This window comes from Vitis riparia, chromosome 18, assembly GCF_004353265.1.
Source record: "Vitis riparia cultivar Riparia Gloire de Montpellier isolate 1030 chromosome 18, EGFV_Vit.rip_1.0, whole genome shotgun sequence".
Lineage (NCBI taxonomy): Eukaryota > Viridiplantae > Streptophyta > Magnoliopsida > Vitales > Vitaceae > Vitis > Vitis riparia.
The window spans coordinates 24155478-24172304 of NC_048448.1; the positions used below are offsets into that span (position 1 = coordinate 24155478).

The window sequence follows — 16827 nt, forward strand, 5'->3', positions numbered from 1 at the left end:
AAAGAAAAGGTGAAATCAATAATAAAAGGGTTGAAAAAGCAAAAGCAGAAGGAGATCAATAACTGCCAGCAAGGTGGATTGGGTATCAGATCTCTTATATGCAACTCAACCTCTACTTCTCCAATTGCCCCCCTCCTTTTCAAGGCCATGGTCCTCTGTGGGTCACTCTCCCTTCACTTCCACCTTCCCCAAAATCCTTTCCCTCTAGCCTCTATGATGCCCAATAACTTAAGTAGAAGTTCACCTTTATTATTTTTGGGCATTATTGGTACTAACTTCATGTTGTAGTTATAAGTAATTCTATTTATGGTAACATTCTTTTTTATCACTCTTCCATCTTAATCCAACTCAAATTAACCTATTGAATAACCTCCAATTATTTTGTGGTTTCATTTTGTCTGACTTTTGAGAAATCGAAAACTCATTCTTAATTTACGATTTAAGTCAAAATCCGAAACTATAATTAATTTTGCGGGTTTTAATAAAATTTTAAATTGTTTACAAATGAAATTTAGTTGAACGAAAGCCATGTGAAGAGCATCCTTGGATGTTAATAGTATACAAAGAAGCAGTTGATTGACTGCTAATACCAATGATCTTAACTTGCCTTTTGCATTGGACGGTCGGCTGCCATCATTAACTAATGATCCATGATTGAGTATATTCTAATACTGTACACGTGTCCTCCATCCGCTGCACTTCTACAAAAGTGGACGGTTCTCAAGTACCCAGGAGCAATCTTTTAATTAGCACTCGCTTTACCAAATCTGCCGCATCTTTTCCCAAACACCAGGGTTTGGCTTCGTAAACAAGACTCAGCAACCAAATTAAAAATAAGTGAGTAAAACCCTGAAGTACGACACGTGGGATCGCAGCTGGAGTAGCAATCATGCCTTCCACTGGGTAGTGTAACATGCCACGTTAGCAAAAAGTGGGTGTCCCAGAAAACGTGTAATGATGGTGGATTATATTGGAAAAGCAACTTTTCCACGTGGCATGGCATGCCACGTCGATAGCGTAGAGGGTTTTATTACAACTGGAAGACATCTGGCACGCGTTTTTGTTGTAAATTGTCTGGCAGAAGTGGGCCACGTGGTGCCAGAGTAGGTCCACAGACAGCTCAGCGACTGGGATTGTCGGTCGCTTTCGCTAGCTGTAAATCATCATAAGCGGAGAAGCGTCCGTATGCGGATGACGTCATTAATTAGAAACGATTTTATAGAAATGAAAGTAATTTTTGTTGGGTGGTGGGTGAGATTTTTGAATGAAAGTTCGAGAAAGTAGGGAGGGAGAGAGAAAGGAAAAAAAAGTTTAAAAAAAGGCGGGACAGCGTGGCGGGCATTTTGTGGAGGAGGTGGTGTTTGGGGAGTAATAGAATATGGGGCTGATTGGCTAATAGGATAGTAGTTGGGCTACGTGTATGGAGCTGATTGGCTAATCCTGACAGAGAAAATTTTGCCTAGTGAGAGATGATCTCGGGAAAGCAACTATATTTGTTCGAGAAATATTAAATTTTTAATTCATTTGCAATAAATTTAATAGTATATGATATGATATATTTACATTCCAAAAACAAATCTTCCCTTATTTTGATTTAGATACTTTTTTTTTTAAGGTATACTATCAGTATATTAATACTAGATTTTCTCATATAGAAATAGAATAATATAAATAACTATGATATCCGATAAAGTTCTCAATACTGCTTTTTAAGCTGTGATAATTTTGAATCAAAAATAAATAATATCTATATGATTAATTACGATTTTAAAATAGCAAAGTCATATAGTTAGTGTATTATTTAATATTTGAATATTTTATAATTGTTAATAATTTTATAGTTTTCACACACATGTTCCCAATTTTAGATATTAAAACTCGTTTTAGGAAAAAAAATAATTTAAAATTTCTATATCACAAATAATAAAAGTTAATTTCATTCACCATATATGAGGTTTTACTTTACCTAAGCCCGTCCCGTTCCATTAGTTTCATTTGTTTAAAATTTTATTAAATACATTTTATGTCATTATTTTCTTTAGTTTTTTCTATCACTCAAGATATGGGAGTTATTTTATAAAATTTTAACAGGTGAGGATTAAATGTATTTAACAAAATCTTGAAGATAAATTAATGAAATTAATTATAAATAATAACGCTTCCCTTTCTTTTTAGAAAATCACTTAATTAAAAAAACTACATATATATTAATTATCAAATAATCTTTAATGTAAAAGTGAATTTAGGTGAGATTATTCAATATAAATGTTTAGAGTATAATATGCATATTTAAACTAAAATCCTATAAGTTTTAAGTTTTTCAAAAAATTGATAGTTCAATATGTTATCAGAGTTTTGTATGATATGAGATTGTAAACTCGAGCCCGCCTCTCCACCCGTCTATTCCTCCTCTCCCCCTACCTAATTTGCAATTCCGTGGTATAACTCAACTAAGAGAGAAAGGAGAAAATCTATCACTACTGTGGCTATTCATATTCATCAATCCAATATAACTCCAAAAGAGGTCATTTTCAATGTCTATATAATACTATGTTGCATGTAGATATGAAGATGAATTGATAACTGCTAGAATCCAATGTGTTAGGGGACACATTTCACTTCAATCATTGTTTCTGGATTTGCTAATTGCAAAGCTGTCTTCATTTATTTGATGCTTATCATTATTTTTTAACCTATTGGTAAAATATAGGTGGCAAATTTGTTAGGACGGTGGAATTTGTACATTATGATTTGATTATTGATGTAAAATAAGATTTTTTTGGTTGTCTTCTACTATGGTCAAAAATCTTGATTAGTTATTTTACATATCAATTTTCTTAAGTCGTAAATAAAATCATGAATATGAAAACCATTTTTTTTTTTTCACAATAGAAGAGCTTTAACCTTCATTTTAACGAAGAAAAAAAAAACAAATTAAGAGAAGTGTTTTTTTATTGTATTAACTTTCTTACGGAGAGAGATTAAAAAAGAAGAATAAGAAATAAATATGTTCTTTCGTTGTCTTGAGAGAGATTTTCTAATTGAAAGAGAAAAAAAAAACTTTTCTTTTAATAGTATCATACTCTTTGAAAGTTTTAAACTTCAAAACATAGCTCCCTCATTTTTCCATTTTCTTATTTATTGGATTAGATCGGGTCAACCCATTTGGGTGCCCAATCCTAACTCCAACCGTTATCATAAATAAGTGTTTCAATTATTCATTTATCATTAATTTACTTCTCTAACGAGTGATAAAACTTCTTTAAACTTTCAATAACCTAACTAAAATGACATCAGACAATTTACATTTAATCTATATCATGGAACGGTTTCGTACAAAAATTACTTGGCATTAATGCTTAATCACATTGGAGGGCTAACCTATTTTGTTTGATACATTGGACACACTTCAATTATTTATACAGGCAAATAAAACAAAATTGTTCATAATTTTATTCCTACTTGCAAAAAATGAGACAACCAAGTAGCCCTTAAAATACTAACAAGCATAATTTGTAGATTCTTAAGAATGTAGCAGGCATATTGAATAGTGAATACATCTTTCATATTTTTAATCAATTGATTTCCTTGTCTTATATCCATATCTCACATCAGGGTGGATTAGATCTAGTCCACTGAAAATGATGATCACAAAAGTTTATTAAAACAAATGTGAGATTGTGATGTGATTGATACAATTATTTTTATTAAAAAAAAGGGTCAATTGTATGATTCAACACATCCATACATATATTTAATTAATTAATTAATTAATTAATAATAATAATAATAATTCATGACCTCGATTTTCCACTAAATGAGTGGGTGGAATTCTTGAAAACCACTAAATTATGTGGGCAAGTTGTACTTTTTATATTTATTTATTATTGTTATTCAATTTGTCAATCCTTGAATTGATTAAGTCTATGTTCTGGGAAAGTGCCAATTTCTCTCTCCACGTGCATAGCATATGACTAATTTATTAAATTAGTGAAGCTTGAGATCAACCTGCAGCTGCATAAGTTTTAAGGAGATTACAACTTTTGGTTCGAGGAAATCAAGGAAACCTTTGAAGGATTGATAGAAAGGGTTTGGTATTAATCATTTGTGTAGCTCCTATGCTTGATGCTACTACTCCTATTCAACCATTAATATATGGTTTTAATTTTTTGTGCTTAAAATAGTATTAATTTGAGAATGAAAGCTACTTTATTCGATATAATTTGTAAGGGTCTGCGATTAATCTAAACTTAGCTGTTTGTAACCCATCACAGAACCCTCTTTTTTTTTTTTTTTTTCAAATTCTCTATTTGTGAAACTATTTCATTGAAAACAAGTTTCATAAAATTCAACATAGTTTTTGAGATTTCTCATCTGATCGCTCCTGTTAAGCCAAGTTTGAGCATGTGATTATGTTATTAGAATTCTTAGGTTTAGGATCGACAAGAGATCCTCATGAGTCAAGCTAAAAGCGGTAAGACGTTATTTAAATTGACTTTTAAGAAATTAAAAATTATTTTTTAAATTTAATAAGAATTTTTATGTTTATTTTGTTATTTTTATTTAAAACACTTAGTAGAAACTTAATTTTAGGTTATAAAAAAAGCCCTTCTATATTTGATAAAATCTTTATAATACCAATACCAAAATTTCAAAATTATCTTTTACCTTGTGATGAAAGCCCAAAAAAAAAAAGAAAGGAGTAATGCCATGTGAGGCAGAAGAGGCCTTAGCCCACACCCCACCATTTACAAAGACAACAAAACCTTGGACCTGGGCCTCGGAGAACAGGCCCAATGGGAGAGGAATGGGTGGTCCAGTGGTCCTCCATGAATTTGTACGTTACAATACTTCATATATGGACTTGAATGATGTTCTTAATTGCTGGATTTTTTTAAAGATAAATGAGATGGGACAGTCTTATCAACTTCAAATCAGTATTTGTTGATTCATTTTCCTTTCTCAGCCTCTTGAATCCCCATGCACGTAACGGATGTTGCTCTCATGATTTCTCTCTATATATACAAGCCACAGCATACATGCTTCCGCACTCGATCGACATGGCTCTGATGCTGAAGCTCTTTCTTTTTACTCTTCTCTCTGCATGGAGCCTGGGATCCATGGCTTCCGCACGGTACCTGGACAAGAGCTTCAGCCTTGCTGCTCGATTACATGCGGACGACGACTCATCATCCAAGTGCTGGGAGTCTTTGCTTGAGCTTCAGGCATGCACTGGAGAGGTTGTCCTGTTCTTCCTCAATGGTGAGACTCACCTCGGGGCCGGCTGTTGCCAAGCCATTCAGACCATCGAGCACCAATGCTGGCCTGCCATGCTTACTTCCATTGGTTTCACTGCCGAGGAGGGCGACATCCTCCAAGGTTACTGTGATGCAACCACATCCTCTTCGGCTCCCCCACCACCACCACCACCACCACCACCCCCACCACCATCCATGGAGCCTAATGACGTGGTTACCTTGGGTGGCTTTTTCCTCGATCCTTAGTAGAACGCCTTCTTACAAGCAGTTATGTCTTTTACATTTATCTGATCTGCTAGTCTAAATATATGCAGAAAAGGGTGTTTGGAATTAATGAATGATTTTCCTATATATTGCCCCATATTTGTTGCAATTAAATTCCATTTCTTGCTTGAAAAAAAGGTATAATAATTTCCCATCATTGATAGCACTAGTAGTTGTCTTTTATGGGCTGGACGAGACACACAGATCGACCTACAATTCTTCTTACTCAGCCCATGCCCAGTGGTTTGGACTAACATAATTGGAGGCCCAAAAGGGATATCAATAATAAGATAATGTTTGGAAGATCAGTCTATTTTTGTATCTAGATAAGACCAACTCATCCCCCTTTAATTAATGGAGAGGTAACGGCGTGAAGGGCAAGATTCTCAAGGACTCAAAAGCCTTTTTGCTTTGATTTTCCCTCAAGGCATCAGTGCCATACACATAAGTCCATCAGGTAATGAATAAGGAGCGTCAAATCAGGGTGGGATGCGAATATGCGGATTGAAAGCCAAGTATTGATTTTAGTGGTATGAGGTGGGTCATGAATGGATGGTGACATCTAACTATAAGTCTCTCAAAAGACTTCAAACTTCCCCCCATCTCCGCCTTCTTTCATGCTCTCTTATAATTCTCTTTCCACTCTTCTTTTAACGTAGTCATTTTTTTTCCCTTTGGGTAAATAGGATCTAAGCATGGAAGAAGAGAATATTCGGAAGAGTGTTTCAAGAGTTCTTGGCTTTCTGCACATTGTTACTTCATTTTCAAGCTGAGGAATCAATTGATCATTTGTTATGTGCTTGTTTGTGACCATTGTTCAAATGCTAATCAACAGAAGAAGAAATTTACACCCCATAATGCATGACTTGAAATTGTGGTTAGGATAGATTTCATATAATTAACTTCCAACTAACTTCTCATGACCTGCCATTCCTAGTCATCATTCAGTTAGTTATTTCCTTGCTATGCCCATGATCGATGCATCGACCGTTTGCCACTTGATTTCATCCAAAAACCTGTCATTTTCTCTCCGATCTCGATCCACTAGTATGGATCAAACTGGATTCTTTCTTCCTCTGGAATAATGTAAAGCTAGACTAAAATTTTATACATTCCTCTATTGGTTGATGGTTTATTATTAGTGGTGAGATATCTTGTACAAATTGAATCATCAAGTTCATTGGAGTGATGTCCTTGTTGACTATTTAATGGGTCCATGTTTCATGATCATAAGGCCATCTTGCATGATTCAGATATACCCTATTGAGTATACATACACATGCACATTGTTCAAAAACGCCATAGAAAAAGGAAAGGAGGATAAAAAGAAATACAAGTCGTCCACTAGTGCCATATGTGGAAAAGTAGTGAGCATACAGATCTCAACTCCCCTAGAGAAAATTGTCCTCGTATGGAACCTCAACAATGAATTTTGATTTTATGGATTCTAGAGAAAGCTGTCAAGTGATCACAGTCGAGATGTATCTTGATTTAGAAGTTAGAAAAATGAAGGGTTGTTAGGTTAGGGTAGTTAGGGTGATTTAGTCAATGGCACAAAGATGTTATCTTAAAAGTTGTGGAGGAGAGGAGAGGAGAGAGAGTCAGAAAAAAGAATGAACCTATCAGAAGAAAGTAAGAAACATCAAACTATAATCTTATTAACATGGAACGATAATCATGATAAAGCCACACAACAAGAGTTTCACAAGGACACACAGAGAGACCGAGGAAACAAGACACAAACTCATCCAACATAGCTCAGACATAGAAATTATTTAGCATAGTTGCTCACTGGCAATCCTAAATCTAATTACACAACAAGCACACATGCATGCGTCTAGAAAAGGTGGTGATGCTTCTTTCCATGAGCCTCTTCATCTTCTTCCTTGGCTTCTTTCTTCTCGTGATGCTCGTGGAACGCGAACCCGCCAGCTCCCACTGCCGCAGCCGCGGCAATCTCTTCTTCTATCTTGTGCTTGTGGGCATGCTCAGGGTCTTTCTCCGACTTGTGCTTCTCATGCTATAATTCAAGCATCATCAAGACGATAAGAAATAGTTCCTTTGTATAAAATTAATTAAAACAAAAAGATTTTCAAACTTCATGACACACGGGGCATTACCAAGGCGTAAGCGCCAGCAGCAGCGACGCCGAGCTCGCCGAGGTGCTCGAGATGCTTGTGGTGCTTCTCCTCCTTCCTGTAGTCAGGGCCTGGGTCATCTGCTAACACTTCGGTGGTTTCGGCAGCGTAGCCGCTGACACCATCGGTAGCATAGCTGGTGTCGGAGTAGGCGTTGTCGGAGTAGGGAACGGCGTCGTCAACAGGCTTGTCCTTGTGGTGGAAGAGGTGGTGGTGATGCTTCTCCTCCGACATGGTGGTGGTGATCAAATTAGCTGCAGAAACGAGAGAGGAAGATGGTTTGTGAACTGTGAAGGTGTGATGTGGGAGAGTGCAGTGGTGGGGTATTTATAAATGCTGGTTGCGAAGGTGTCCAAAGATCGTGGGAGAGATGAATGGGTATTGGGAATGGCCCGAATGGGTGGGGCCTCACCATTCACCATTCTTATCTACATTTTTCAAATCTCGATGGCTCCTACTATGTCGATACTTTGTTTTTGTGTCGGCAATTTCATTGGATCTTTAACCACGACAATTTTTTAACCACATTTTTAGATTTCCGTGATATTATCATAATTGTTTCTGTTAGTCATTCGTTGGATTTATTTCAAAAGTAGGAAAATGTTTGAAAAATATACATTATCATTTGCGTCTTTGATCCACTCTCAACGGGGAAAAAAGAAATAAGAAAAGAAAACTACAAAGTCTCAGGTAGCAAAGAGTCGATATCAAAGTGTCAAACTTTTCTATCGACGAATTTTTTAAGAAAGAACAATCTATTATTTATAAAATAATTTTTATCTGTTGAGTGATAATCATTCAATTCGATATCGTCAGATCATTAAGGTCGGCTTTTGTCCTTATTCGACGGGTGGATCTTGTAGTCAAACTCTCTTTTACCTTTGCACTCAATGTTCATCTTTGTTTTGCTTGAGAAAACCTTTGTACGCTTCCATTATCTTTTGAGAGACCTACGTTCTATAAAAATTATTTATTTATTCCTTGATGAGGAAATTCAAATTCTTTCACTTAAATTTATTTTATAAAACATTAAAAAAAGGTTAAATATAATAAAATTATTAAAAATTTGAATTTAAGAAATCATTTTTTTTTTAAATTTTGATATCAACATATATGGGTAAAAAACAAAAACAGACAAAAACAAAATATGTTTTTTTGTGCAGTAATCAATTAAAAAATCACTTTCAATTTAATAAAAGATGTAATTTTTAATATCAAAGCTTAGAGAAAAAAGAATTGACTTAATTGCATTGAATTACAAAAATCACACCCCAATGAAGAGGAACCCCATATGGCACCTCCTTTCCTTTTCATAAAGCAAAGACCTTTCATCAGTAGGCATGTGAAGGAGGGAAATGAACTTGGCAGATTCCACCTTAAAGTGCTACAACATGGCACTTGCCCCTCTTTCTAATCAAACTTAACCCCACCTACATTATTTATTGTACATTATCTTTCTCCAACTAATACTAGTATTTCACATCTCACAATTTTTTTTTATTCTATTGGATGCGAGTCTATTATTGTAGTTAGGTCAGCTAATCAGGATCCCATGGATAAGGTGCCGCATATTAATATTTTAGCCTTTTAGGTGTTGCTATTCATCCTCCTTTATGACTTGGGCTCCATTTCTTTGATTGAACCTCACTCTTAGGGTAATTTCTTTTCTTGGACTATTAGTTTATTTGTTGTACATAAAAAAAGGCACTTTAATGGCCGTCATTTGATAAAATATGTTTTATTCTGTACTTTTAAGACGATATTTGTTTTTTAATTAAATAAAATAAATCAAAATATTTGATTTTTTTATTCAACTAAAAATAACCCGTTAACATCGTCTAATATAACTAAAGTGAACTTGTTATCAATAAGTTCACTTTAATTATGTTAGATAATGTCAACATGTTATTTTTAACTGAATAGAAATCAAGTTTACTTTAATTATATTGGATGATATTTACTTTTAACTAATAGAAAAAATTAAATGTTTCGATTTTTTTTATTCAGTAAAAAAACAAACGCCATGATTGAAAGTTCATACTTTTTATATATTTGTACTATTACAGATGGGCTTGGCCCACTTGGGCGTGGGGTAGATATTTGAATTTTGAACAGAATAAAAAAAATAAAAAAAAGGAAAAAAAGGAAAGGGTAAAGACTAAGGAGAAGATAAATCAATAAATCATAAAAGCAGGAAAGGAGAGGTGGAAAATGGTCCTCTGGTCTGGACCAGGAGATAGTGGCCGGTGACGGGGCCCATTGGGTCTGTGTCGGCAAGGCCCCATTTATTTCGGCATCAATATACCTGCCTGATTGGTTCCATGTCTGCCATATGTTTACGCTTTTGTCAATTATTATAAGAAACAACTTCTTTGTCAATAAACTCTTTAATTTTTACTTCTCCATCGTCTTTAATGGGTGTGAAAAAAGTCAATACATTCCTACTGTATTCTTCTCCTTTTTAGTAAGTAAAAACCTACAGGCTACCCTAAACTGAATTTTAAAATATTTCAGAAAATATGAAATTTATTTTTAATTAATAAAAATTTGGATTAAATATCAATCATAACTGATATGGCCGGTGGAAAAGAACGAGTTAGTCACGCTAGGGCCACGGATGTATCACATTCATGGTGTGCCTGGGCTTAGTGGTTGATGTGAGATAGATATAGGTGTAGCGCATAGTGTAAATGGGCCCAGGGAAATTCAAAATCGCGTTGCCACGTTCCATAGAAAGGACAAGAAATTAGAAGCTGCGAGTGGTCCACGTCTTCCAGGTAACCCCCACGCTGCTAACGATTATTCAATGCCTTCCTACTCCGAATCAAACCTAATGTTCAACATCGACATGTCTCATATGACATATCCTTATAGATGAAGTTGGAGAACAGAGAGTAAGGGCGTGTGAGCGGAGATGATTCACACTTGATTGGCAGGTTTCGGATATTTTCTTTGGCTTTGTCCTGGGTTTTTGGAAAGGTTTGATTGGCCCGACCCAATCCTACAACCCATACTAAACCACACAATCGAATCCTACGAGAGACCAAACCCAACCTTAAATCAAGTTTCTCATTATAGGCCTCATAGCCCAACTTAGCACCCCAGCCCAACCTAGCATTGGGAAAAATAAATAATAATTTCTTTTATTATCTTAAACTGCTGAAAGGGATTATTTATCCTACACAGCTTGAACAGAAAAAGAGCCCTTTAAAACTCACCTACTTGAGATTTAAGGCATAAAAAAGTCCTTACCTTTATTGTAAGAGATCATTGGATCAAATGATTCAAATCTGGGACTTGCTCACACAATCAATCCATTTCATGAGACGAATTACCAGTGAGGCTCTCTTCACCATCTACAAGATTTCGGATGTAGCGAGTCAAGTAAGAACTTGGACCATAGCAAATGCTTGATAAAAACCCTCCATACAGTAAGCAATGGATGCCAAGCTTAAACAGATTTTTCCTCTCTTGGTTGGTGTCTCTCTGTGCTTCATACCCACCAGTACTTTCTTCATCCCAACTCGAAGAATCCATGGCAGTGCAGCCTGAATGAGCCTGAAAATCCCAGATCTTGGAAGTTTCCATCTTTTGCAGCCAGTTGGAATCAATGGGATCTTTAAATTTTTTACAAAGATGGTGTCCCTTGATCAGAAAACTCCAAACTTTTGGTGTAATACTTGAGACACAGTTAAGGAACTGCTTAGATATGTTCTCCAATCCTCCATTATGAGCTTGACTCCCAAAAAAATTGGCCTCGAATTCATCCGCTAGTGAGCACTCATAGCATTTATGACTCTGAAGAGATGAAAGATTTATAAAAGGCAACCTCCCTTTCACAAAGGAATTCCATAGTGAGCTTCTAGCAAGACTTAAAAGGGACTCCCCAGCACTCATCCAGAAGTTTGCAATTGATGCGATCAAAGAAGAGTCAGAGAGGAAAATATGGTGGGTTGCACCTGCAAGCAACAAGGAGTATGCTGCACTGGTCTTGATCAAGCTCAAGGCTTCCAGCTCATCTCCATCCATTTCAGAATGCAGATCCAGTAATTGACTAGCATGGACTCTGTATGCAGAAGCCAGTGTTGTGTAGGCGGCCAAAGAGAGATGGTGCAGGGGGTGCAACTTGAAATTTGCCCGTGATTTTCCCTCAATTGGTTCTAACTGCTCATCCGGAAGGCCTTGAGCAAGAACATTCTCAAGCTTCCCACAGCAAGCTTCAGGGTTGCCAACTGACAAATAGTCAGCTATAGCATCATCTACATAATCAGTCAACTTTCTGATTTCCTCCTCTCTACACATGTTATCATCTATGTGATTGAGACTATGAGCCAAAGTTTCCTATAGGGAAGAACAGAGAAATGTCAATCCTTGTTTTATCTTTTATGACAGCACTAGAATTCAGGCACTTCAATTTCAGATAAAAAATGCTTGTGAAGCTCAGACTTCAGAGTTGATACAGAAATATTGTGAGTACTTCATCGTACAAAGTGGCCCCCAAAAAATAACCAGTGTGGACAAGGGAAAGGATAAAACAGGATGAGAAAAGCTACTATGAATTACTCAATAGCTTTTCCTAGTTCCAATTGATATGGAGAAAAAGACTCCAACTGTCTGTCAGCCTTTTGAGAAGGAAAAAGCAGATGTAACTAAGGGAGACAACTTGAAGAAACAAAAGATAGGAAAGGCAAAGAAGAAAATAAATAGAACACATACAGATTCTGGATGCAGCTCTAATTGCAAATGACGCAGTTGACTCAAGGGAGAGAAGCTCTAGGGCTGGTTTAGTTTGCAAGTTGGACATATGTACTTTGGTGTGCCCCTTTTGGCATTTTAATACAATTTGCACTTACCTATCAAAAAAAAAAAGGTTTGCAATTTGGACATAGAAAAGGCTTATGACCATGTTAATTGGAATTTTCTCCTCTCAGTAATGAAAAAGATGGAGTTTGGTCTAAAATGGAGAAAGTGGATTCATTTTTCCTTTGTAAGGATGTCAATCTTAGTCAATGTTTCTCCTTCAGATTACTTTCAGACATCTAGAGGATTGTGGCAGGGTGATCCTCTCTCACCCTATCTCTTCATGATTGTCATGGAAGCTCTACATTGTATACTCTCAAGGGCTGACTAGGGAGTGTTCATTCATGGCTTCAAGGTCAGGGGCAGAAGGGGTGAAGGTTTCCAAGTATTCCATCTCCTGTTTAAGGATGATAGAAAAATTTGGATCAACTAAGATACTGGAGGTGGATTGTAATAGGCTTCAAGGTTGTGTTAGGTCTGAAAATAAACCTGTAAAAAAGGTAACTCATTCTAATGGGGAAAGTGGAGGATGTGGTGAGATCATCATCTTTGCTTGGGTGTAAGATTGGAAGGCTTCCCACTTCTTATCATGGTTTGCCCTTGGGAGTTCTTCATAAGTATTGCGTCGTATGGGATGCTGTCAAGGAAATGTTTGGTAAAAGATTGGCTTCTTGGAAGGTGTGGTATTTGTCAAAAAGAGGAAGATTAGTTCTTTCAAAGAACACTTTCTCGAGCTTATCAATCTATTTTATGGCCTTTTTTTCTATTTCCAGGAAAGTGAGGATCAAATCATAAAGGATTCAGAGAGACTTTTTGTAGGGAAATATTTGGTAAACCAATAAGATGCATTGAGCGAGTTGGTCTAAGGTTTGCAAGGATAAGAAGTTTGGAGGTTTGGGCATTAGAAGATTGGAGGTTCTTAGTTGAGGCGGTACTTGGAAAATGGTTATGAAGGTTTGCCCTTGAGTGGGGGTGCTTGTAAAGGAAGAACATCCAAAGAAAGTGCAGGGAACTGGTCAAGGGGTGGAACATTTGTGAGGTGAGGGAGACTTCTGGTATAAGCCTATGGAAAGACATAAGAAAAGGTTGGGAGGAATTCAACCACAGGATAGCTATCCAAGTTAAAAATGGTAGCCAGACAAAATTTTAGAAGGATGGGTGGGTGGGGGGGAACTGTTTGAAAGAAGCATTTCCTCTATTGTTTAGTCTAGCTTCTCAAAAGAATGCCATTGTTGCAAACATGTGGGATGGGAGAGGTAGTGGAGGCCAGTGGGTGCATTTCAAAAGGCCATTCCAAGATTGGGAAATGGAGGGGGTGTCCTCATTTTTAGAACTTATTTATTTATACAGCAAAAGTGCAAGAAGAAGTGAAAGATATCTTAGTTTGGAAGGAGGATAGGAAGAGAATCTTCAGTACTAAGTTGTACTACAGTTCATTGTGTGCTGAATTTAGAGTGGACTTCCCAACCAAAGAAATTTGGGGGCTCCCAAGCTCTTACGAGATCATGTTTTCTCACTTGGGAAACAGTATGGGACAAGATCTCAACCATAGATTTGTTAATGAAGAGGGGTGGACAATGTTAATAGATATAGTCTTTGCAAAGAGAGTGATGAGTCTGCTGATGAAATTTTCATTCACTGTGCAATGACAAAGGTATTATAGATGTTTGTTTTATTAATTTTTAGTTAGAAATAAGCGTTTCTAGCTACAGTGAGGAATATGCTTCTCAAGTGGAAGTTTTTAAGGTATTGGATAAGAAGAGTCACCATCTTTGACAAATGACACCCCTATGCTTATTCTGGTGTATATGGAAAGAGGGAAACCATAAAATCTTTAATGGGGAAGAGCTTGCATATTAGAGATTAAAAGAGAGCTTTATTAAATCCCTCTTTGATTGGTCCAAAGTTCTGTTAGAAATGGGCAATTCTGAATGATGACTTTTGTAAATGGTCTTAGTTGTGGATAGTTTGGTTTTGAGTTGAGGTTGTTTTTTTATTCTTTGTTTTGTTTTTTTTGTGTTTACTCCCTGTATATGTAAGGTAAGGTATGCCCCTTTCATTGGCATGCTCTTTTAATATATTCTCCTTTTGCTTATCAAAACAAAAAAAGAAATATAAAGAGAACACATAAATCAGGGGAAGGATGAAGGAATTAAACCAATAGGAATGAGAAACAGTTGGGTATATTTTTTCGGCAGAATACTTCATGCAGCAGGGGCAAGATGGGGGAAAACCTTACCACACCTGGTGCCATAAATGTGGCATATATGCATCGTGTTCTAACTCCACACCTAGTACTATAATTTTCACAGAAGACGATCACCCTTCCCCACCCAGCAAATCTAAAATCAAGTTGCAAAATGAATCTTCTAGACTGCTTTCGGATTTCTCCTAAACATCAAAATAAACAAATGATAGGCATACTGTTCCATAGAAGTCTTACTTGCAAAACAAGATCCACATAAGTAGGGGGCGATGCATTACAACGGTTACAGCAACAGGAAAACCGATACTTCACCCATAACTCTGCATGTCTAATTTCCTGGAAAATCAAATCAGTGCAAATAAAAGCGTATAACGTGAACTCAAAAAACAAGAAAAAAAACAGAGTATAGAAGGACGAGTTGGAACACATTTTAGCACAATGCCACTGAGTTCACTTACACTATGGTGATTATGCAAGTAATCTAAAATCATGCAGCTTCTCATTAGGTCGACTTCTTGTCATTTTTCGCAATTGCTTCAAACATAAGGCATAATGCAATAATCTAAAAGCTTAAAAGTAATAGCAGATGCCAAATTTACAAGCACATTTTGCACATTCAATCTCTTAACAGTGGAACTGTAGATACTGAAAATGAAGATTACCTTAGGCTGCAACAGGTCTATGTATGCAACCCACACCTCCTCACCCTTTTTAATTGCCTTGATGCTCCGAACGATGATTCTTGGCCCGTGTACGTTGCATCCTTTACTAGAGAAAATCAATTACAAGTAGATAATCAAAATATCCAATAAATTCACAACTGAATTTTTTGAGAAACCAAATTGAAAAAAACATAAAATAATTAAAATAAAAAAGATTCAATCACCTTCTATTGATTCACTTTTGCTACGAACAGCATTCTGTATCTGAAAAACATTTCGGTTTCATAATTTTCAAATCCTTTGAATATGGTTAAAATTAAAGAAACAATTCAGAATTTAGGAATAGTGATCTATTTTTCTTTACTTCAATTTCATCATTGCCTCCAGGGATAATCTGGAGCCTCGACTCGCCAGAAAACTGGGGCGTCTCAGGTGAACGGAGCAAGAACCGGTAACAAGCATTGGGAGAACAGCTGTGATTGATCCAAGAGAAGCACCAATCGTAGACGGCTATCCCTAGGGCGGACCCTCCATTAACCTGCACTTCAACTGCATTGGTGAGGACCAGGCAGAGCAGGGCCTCCTCCAGTTTGGAGTCCCCGGAGAATTCCGTACCATCTCGCATACATCGGGCAATGGCCATGGCCTTGCCGCCGTCTCGGATTCTCGTCAGAGTCTCATCACTTTCCGAGTTGTGGGAGGGTGAGATGAGGTGGTGGAGGTTGGTGAGTAGGCCGCAGATTCGATGGAGCGGTTGGGTATGGAGGGGAGGGAGGTGGAGGATGTGGAGGAGGCGGAGGGCAGCACGGAGGTCGGAGGAGTGAGCGGTGGAGGGGTGGGAATGGCGGAGGAGGAGGAAGAGGTGGTGCTCTGCGCTGGAGAAGTGGAGGGGGGAGTCGGAGGCGGAGCATGGTGGAGAGCAGTAGCAGAGAAAGGAGGAACTAGGGTTGGTATTGACGAGAACAGTGGGCGGTAGAGGTGAGAAACAGGCGGAGCAGTGAGAGCGAAGGTGAGAGTCGTGGAGAGAGGAGGCTAGGGGTGGGAGTGGAGGGGTCAGGTCTAACCCCATTTCTGTGTCCTCACTCATTCTCATCTCCATTCTTTACCATACGGAATGCCGGCATTCTCAATTCTAGTTCTTAATACCGCTGCTCCCTTCTCCCCCTTCCTAAACCATCCATTTAGGAAAACAGAAATATAACCACACAGTTTATTTGCTTATTTATGATGTTTTTAATACACAACACCTGCAAAAATTGATGACAAAATCTATCCCAATGGAAGGTAGACAAGAGCACAGACATCTGAGCACATATTTACCAGCCTATCATATCAAAAAACAATAGTTGAAATGCCATTCTTCCTGAGAGTTTGGCCCCTTGATCAAGACTGCCATGAAGCAAACCCATAATTCATTAGGGGAGGATACCATGTTCACTCTCATTGGCAGTGGGCGGACCTGGGAATGAGTCAAGTGACAGAACTCTGAAAACTTGCCT

The 16827-nt window shown here is 37.2% G+C and overlaps 3 protein-coding genes across 3 annotated transcripts; 1 reads left to right on the top strand and 2 right to left on the bottom strand.

Annotated features, from left to right (window-relative positions):
• The first annotated feature begins 5060 nt into the window (after window positions 1-5060).
• Window positions 5061-5504, top strand: LOC117905570 (egg cell-secreted protein 1.3). The gene has a single exon (XM_034818468.1). It carries the CDS (start codon window positions 5061-5063, stop codon window positions 5502-5504), a length of 444 nt encoding a protein of 147 aa, XP_034674359.1.
• A 1647-nt stretch (window positions 5505-7151) lies between these two features.
• Window positions 7152-7971, bottom strand: LOC117905884 (abscisic stress-ripening protein 1-like). Its single transcript, XM_034818752.1, has 2 exons — window positions 7643-7971; window positions 7152-7542 (listed from the first exon to the last, which is right to left on the bottom strand). The coding sequence occupies exons 1-2, from the start codon at window positions 7892-7894 to the stop codon at window positions 7360-7362; spliced, it is 435 nt and encodes a 144-aa protein (XP_034674643.1). The 5' UTR covers window positions 7895-7971; the 3' UTR covers window positions 7152-7359.
• A 2821-nt stretch (window positions 7972-10792) lies between these two features.
• On the bottom strand, window positions 10793-16788 carry LOC117905377 (protein SET DOMAIN GROUP 41). The gene is made up of 5 exons (XM_034818300.1): window positions 15693-16788; window positions 15553-15592; window positions 15329-15429; window positions 14904-15002; window positions 10793-12001 (listed from the first exon to the last, which is right to left on the bottom strand). The coding sequence occupies exons 1-5, from the start codon at window positions 16425-16427 to the stop codon at window positions 10970-10972; spliced, it is 2007 nt and encodes a 668-aa protein (XP_034674191.1). The 5' UTR covers window positions 16428-16788; the 3' UTR covers window positions 10793-10969.
• Window positions 16789-16827: the final 39 nt, after the last annotated feature.

Excerpts from the sequence above, each read along its gene's own strand:
- LOC117905570 (XM_034818468.1), top strand. The coding sequence starts at position 5,061 with ATGGCTCTGATGCTGAAGCTCTTTCTTTTTACTCTTCTCTCTGCATGG.
- LOC117905884 (XM_034818752.1), bottom strand. The coding sequence starts at position 7,894 with ATGTCGGAGGAGAAGCATCACCACCACCTCTTCCACCACAAGGACAAG. Across the intron at positions 7,543-7,642 it reads CTGCTGGCGCTTACGCCTTG|CATGAGAAGCACAAGTCGGA; the intron begins GTAATGCCCCGT and ends CTTGAATTATAG.
- LOC117905377 (XM_034818300.1), bottom strand. The coding sequence starts at position 16,427 with ATGGAGATGAGAATGAGTGAGGACACAGAAATGGGGTTAGACCTGACC. Across the intron at positions 15,593-15,692 it reads GAGGCAATGATGAAATTGAA|ATACAGAATGCTGTTCGTAG; the intron begins GTAAAGAAAAAT and ends AATGTTTTTCAG. Across the intron at positions 15,430-15,552 it reads CAAAAGTGAATCAATAGAAG|GATGCAACGTACACGGGCCA; the intron begins GTGATTGAATCT and ends TCTCTAGTAAAG.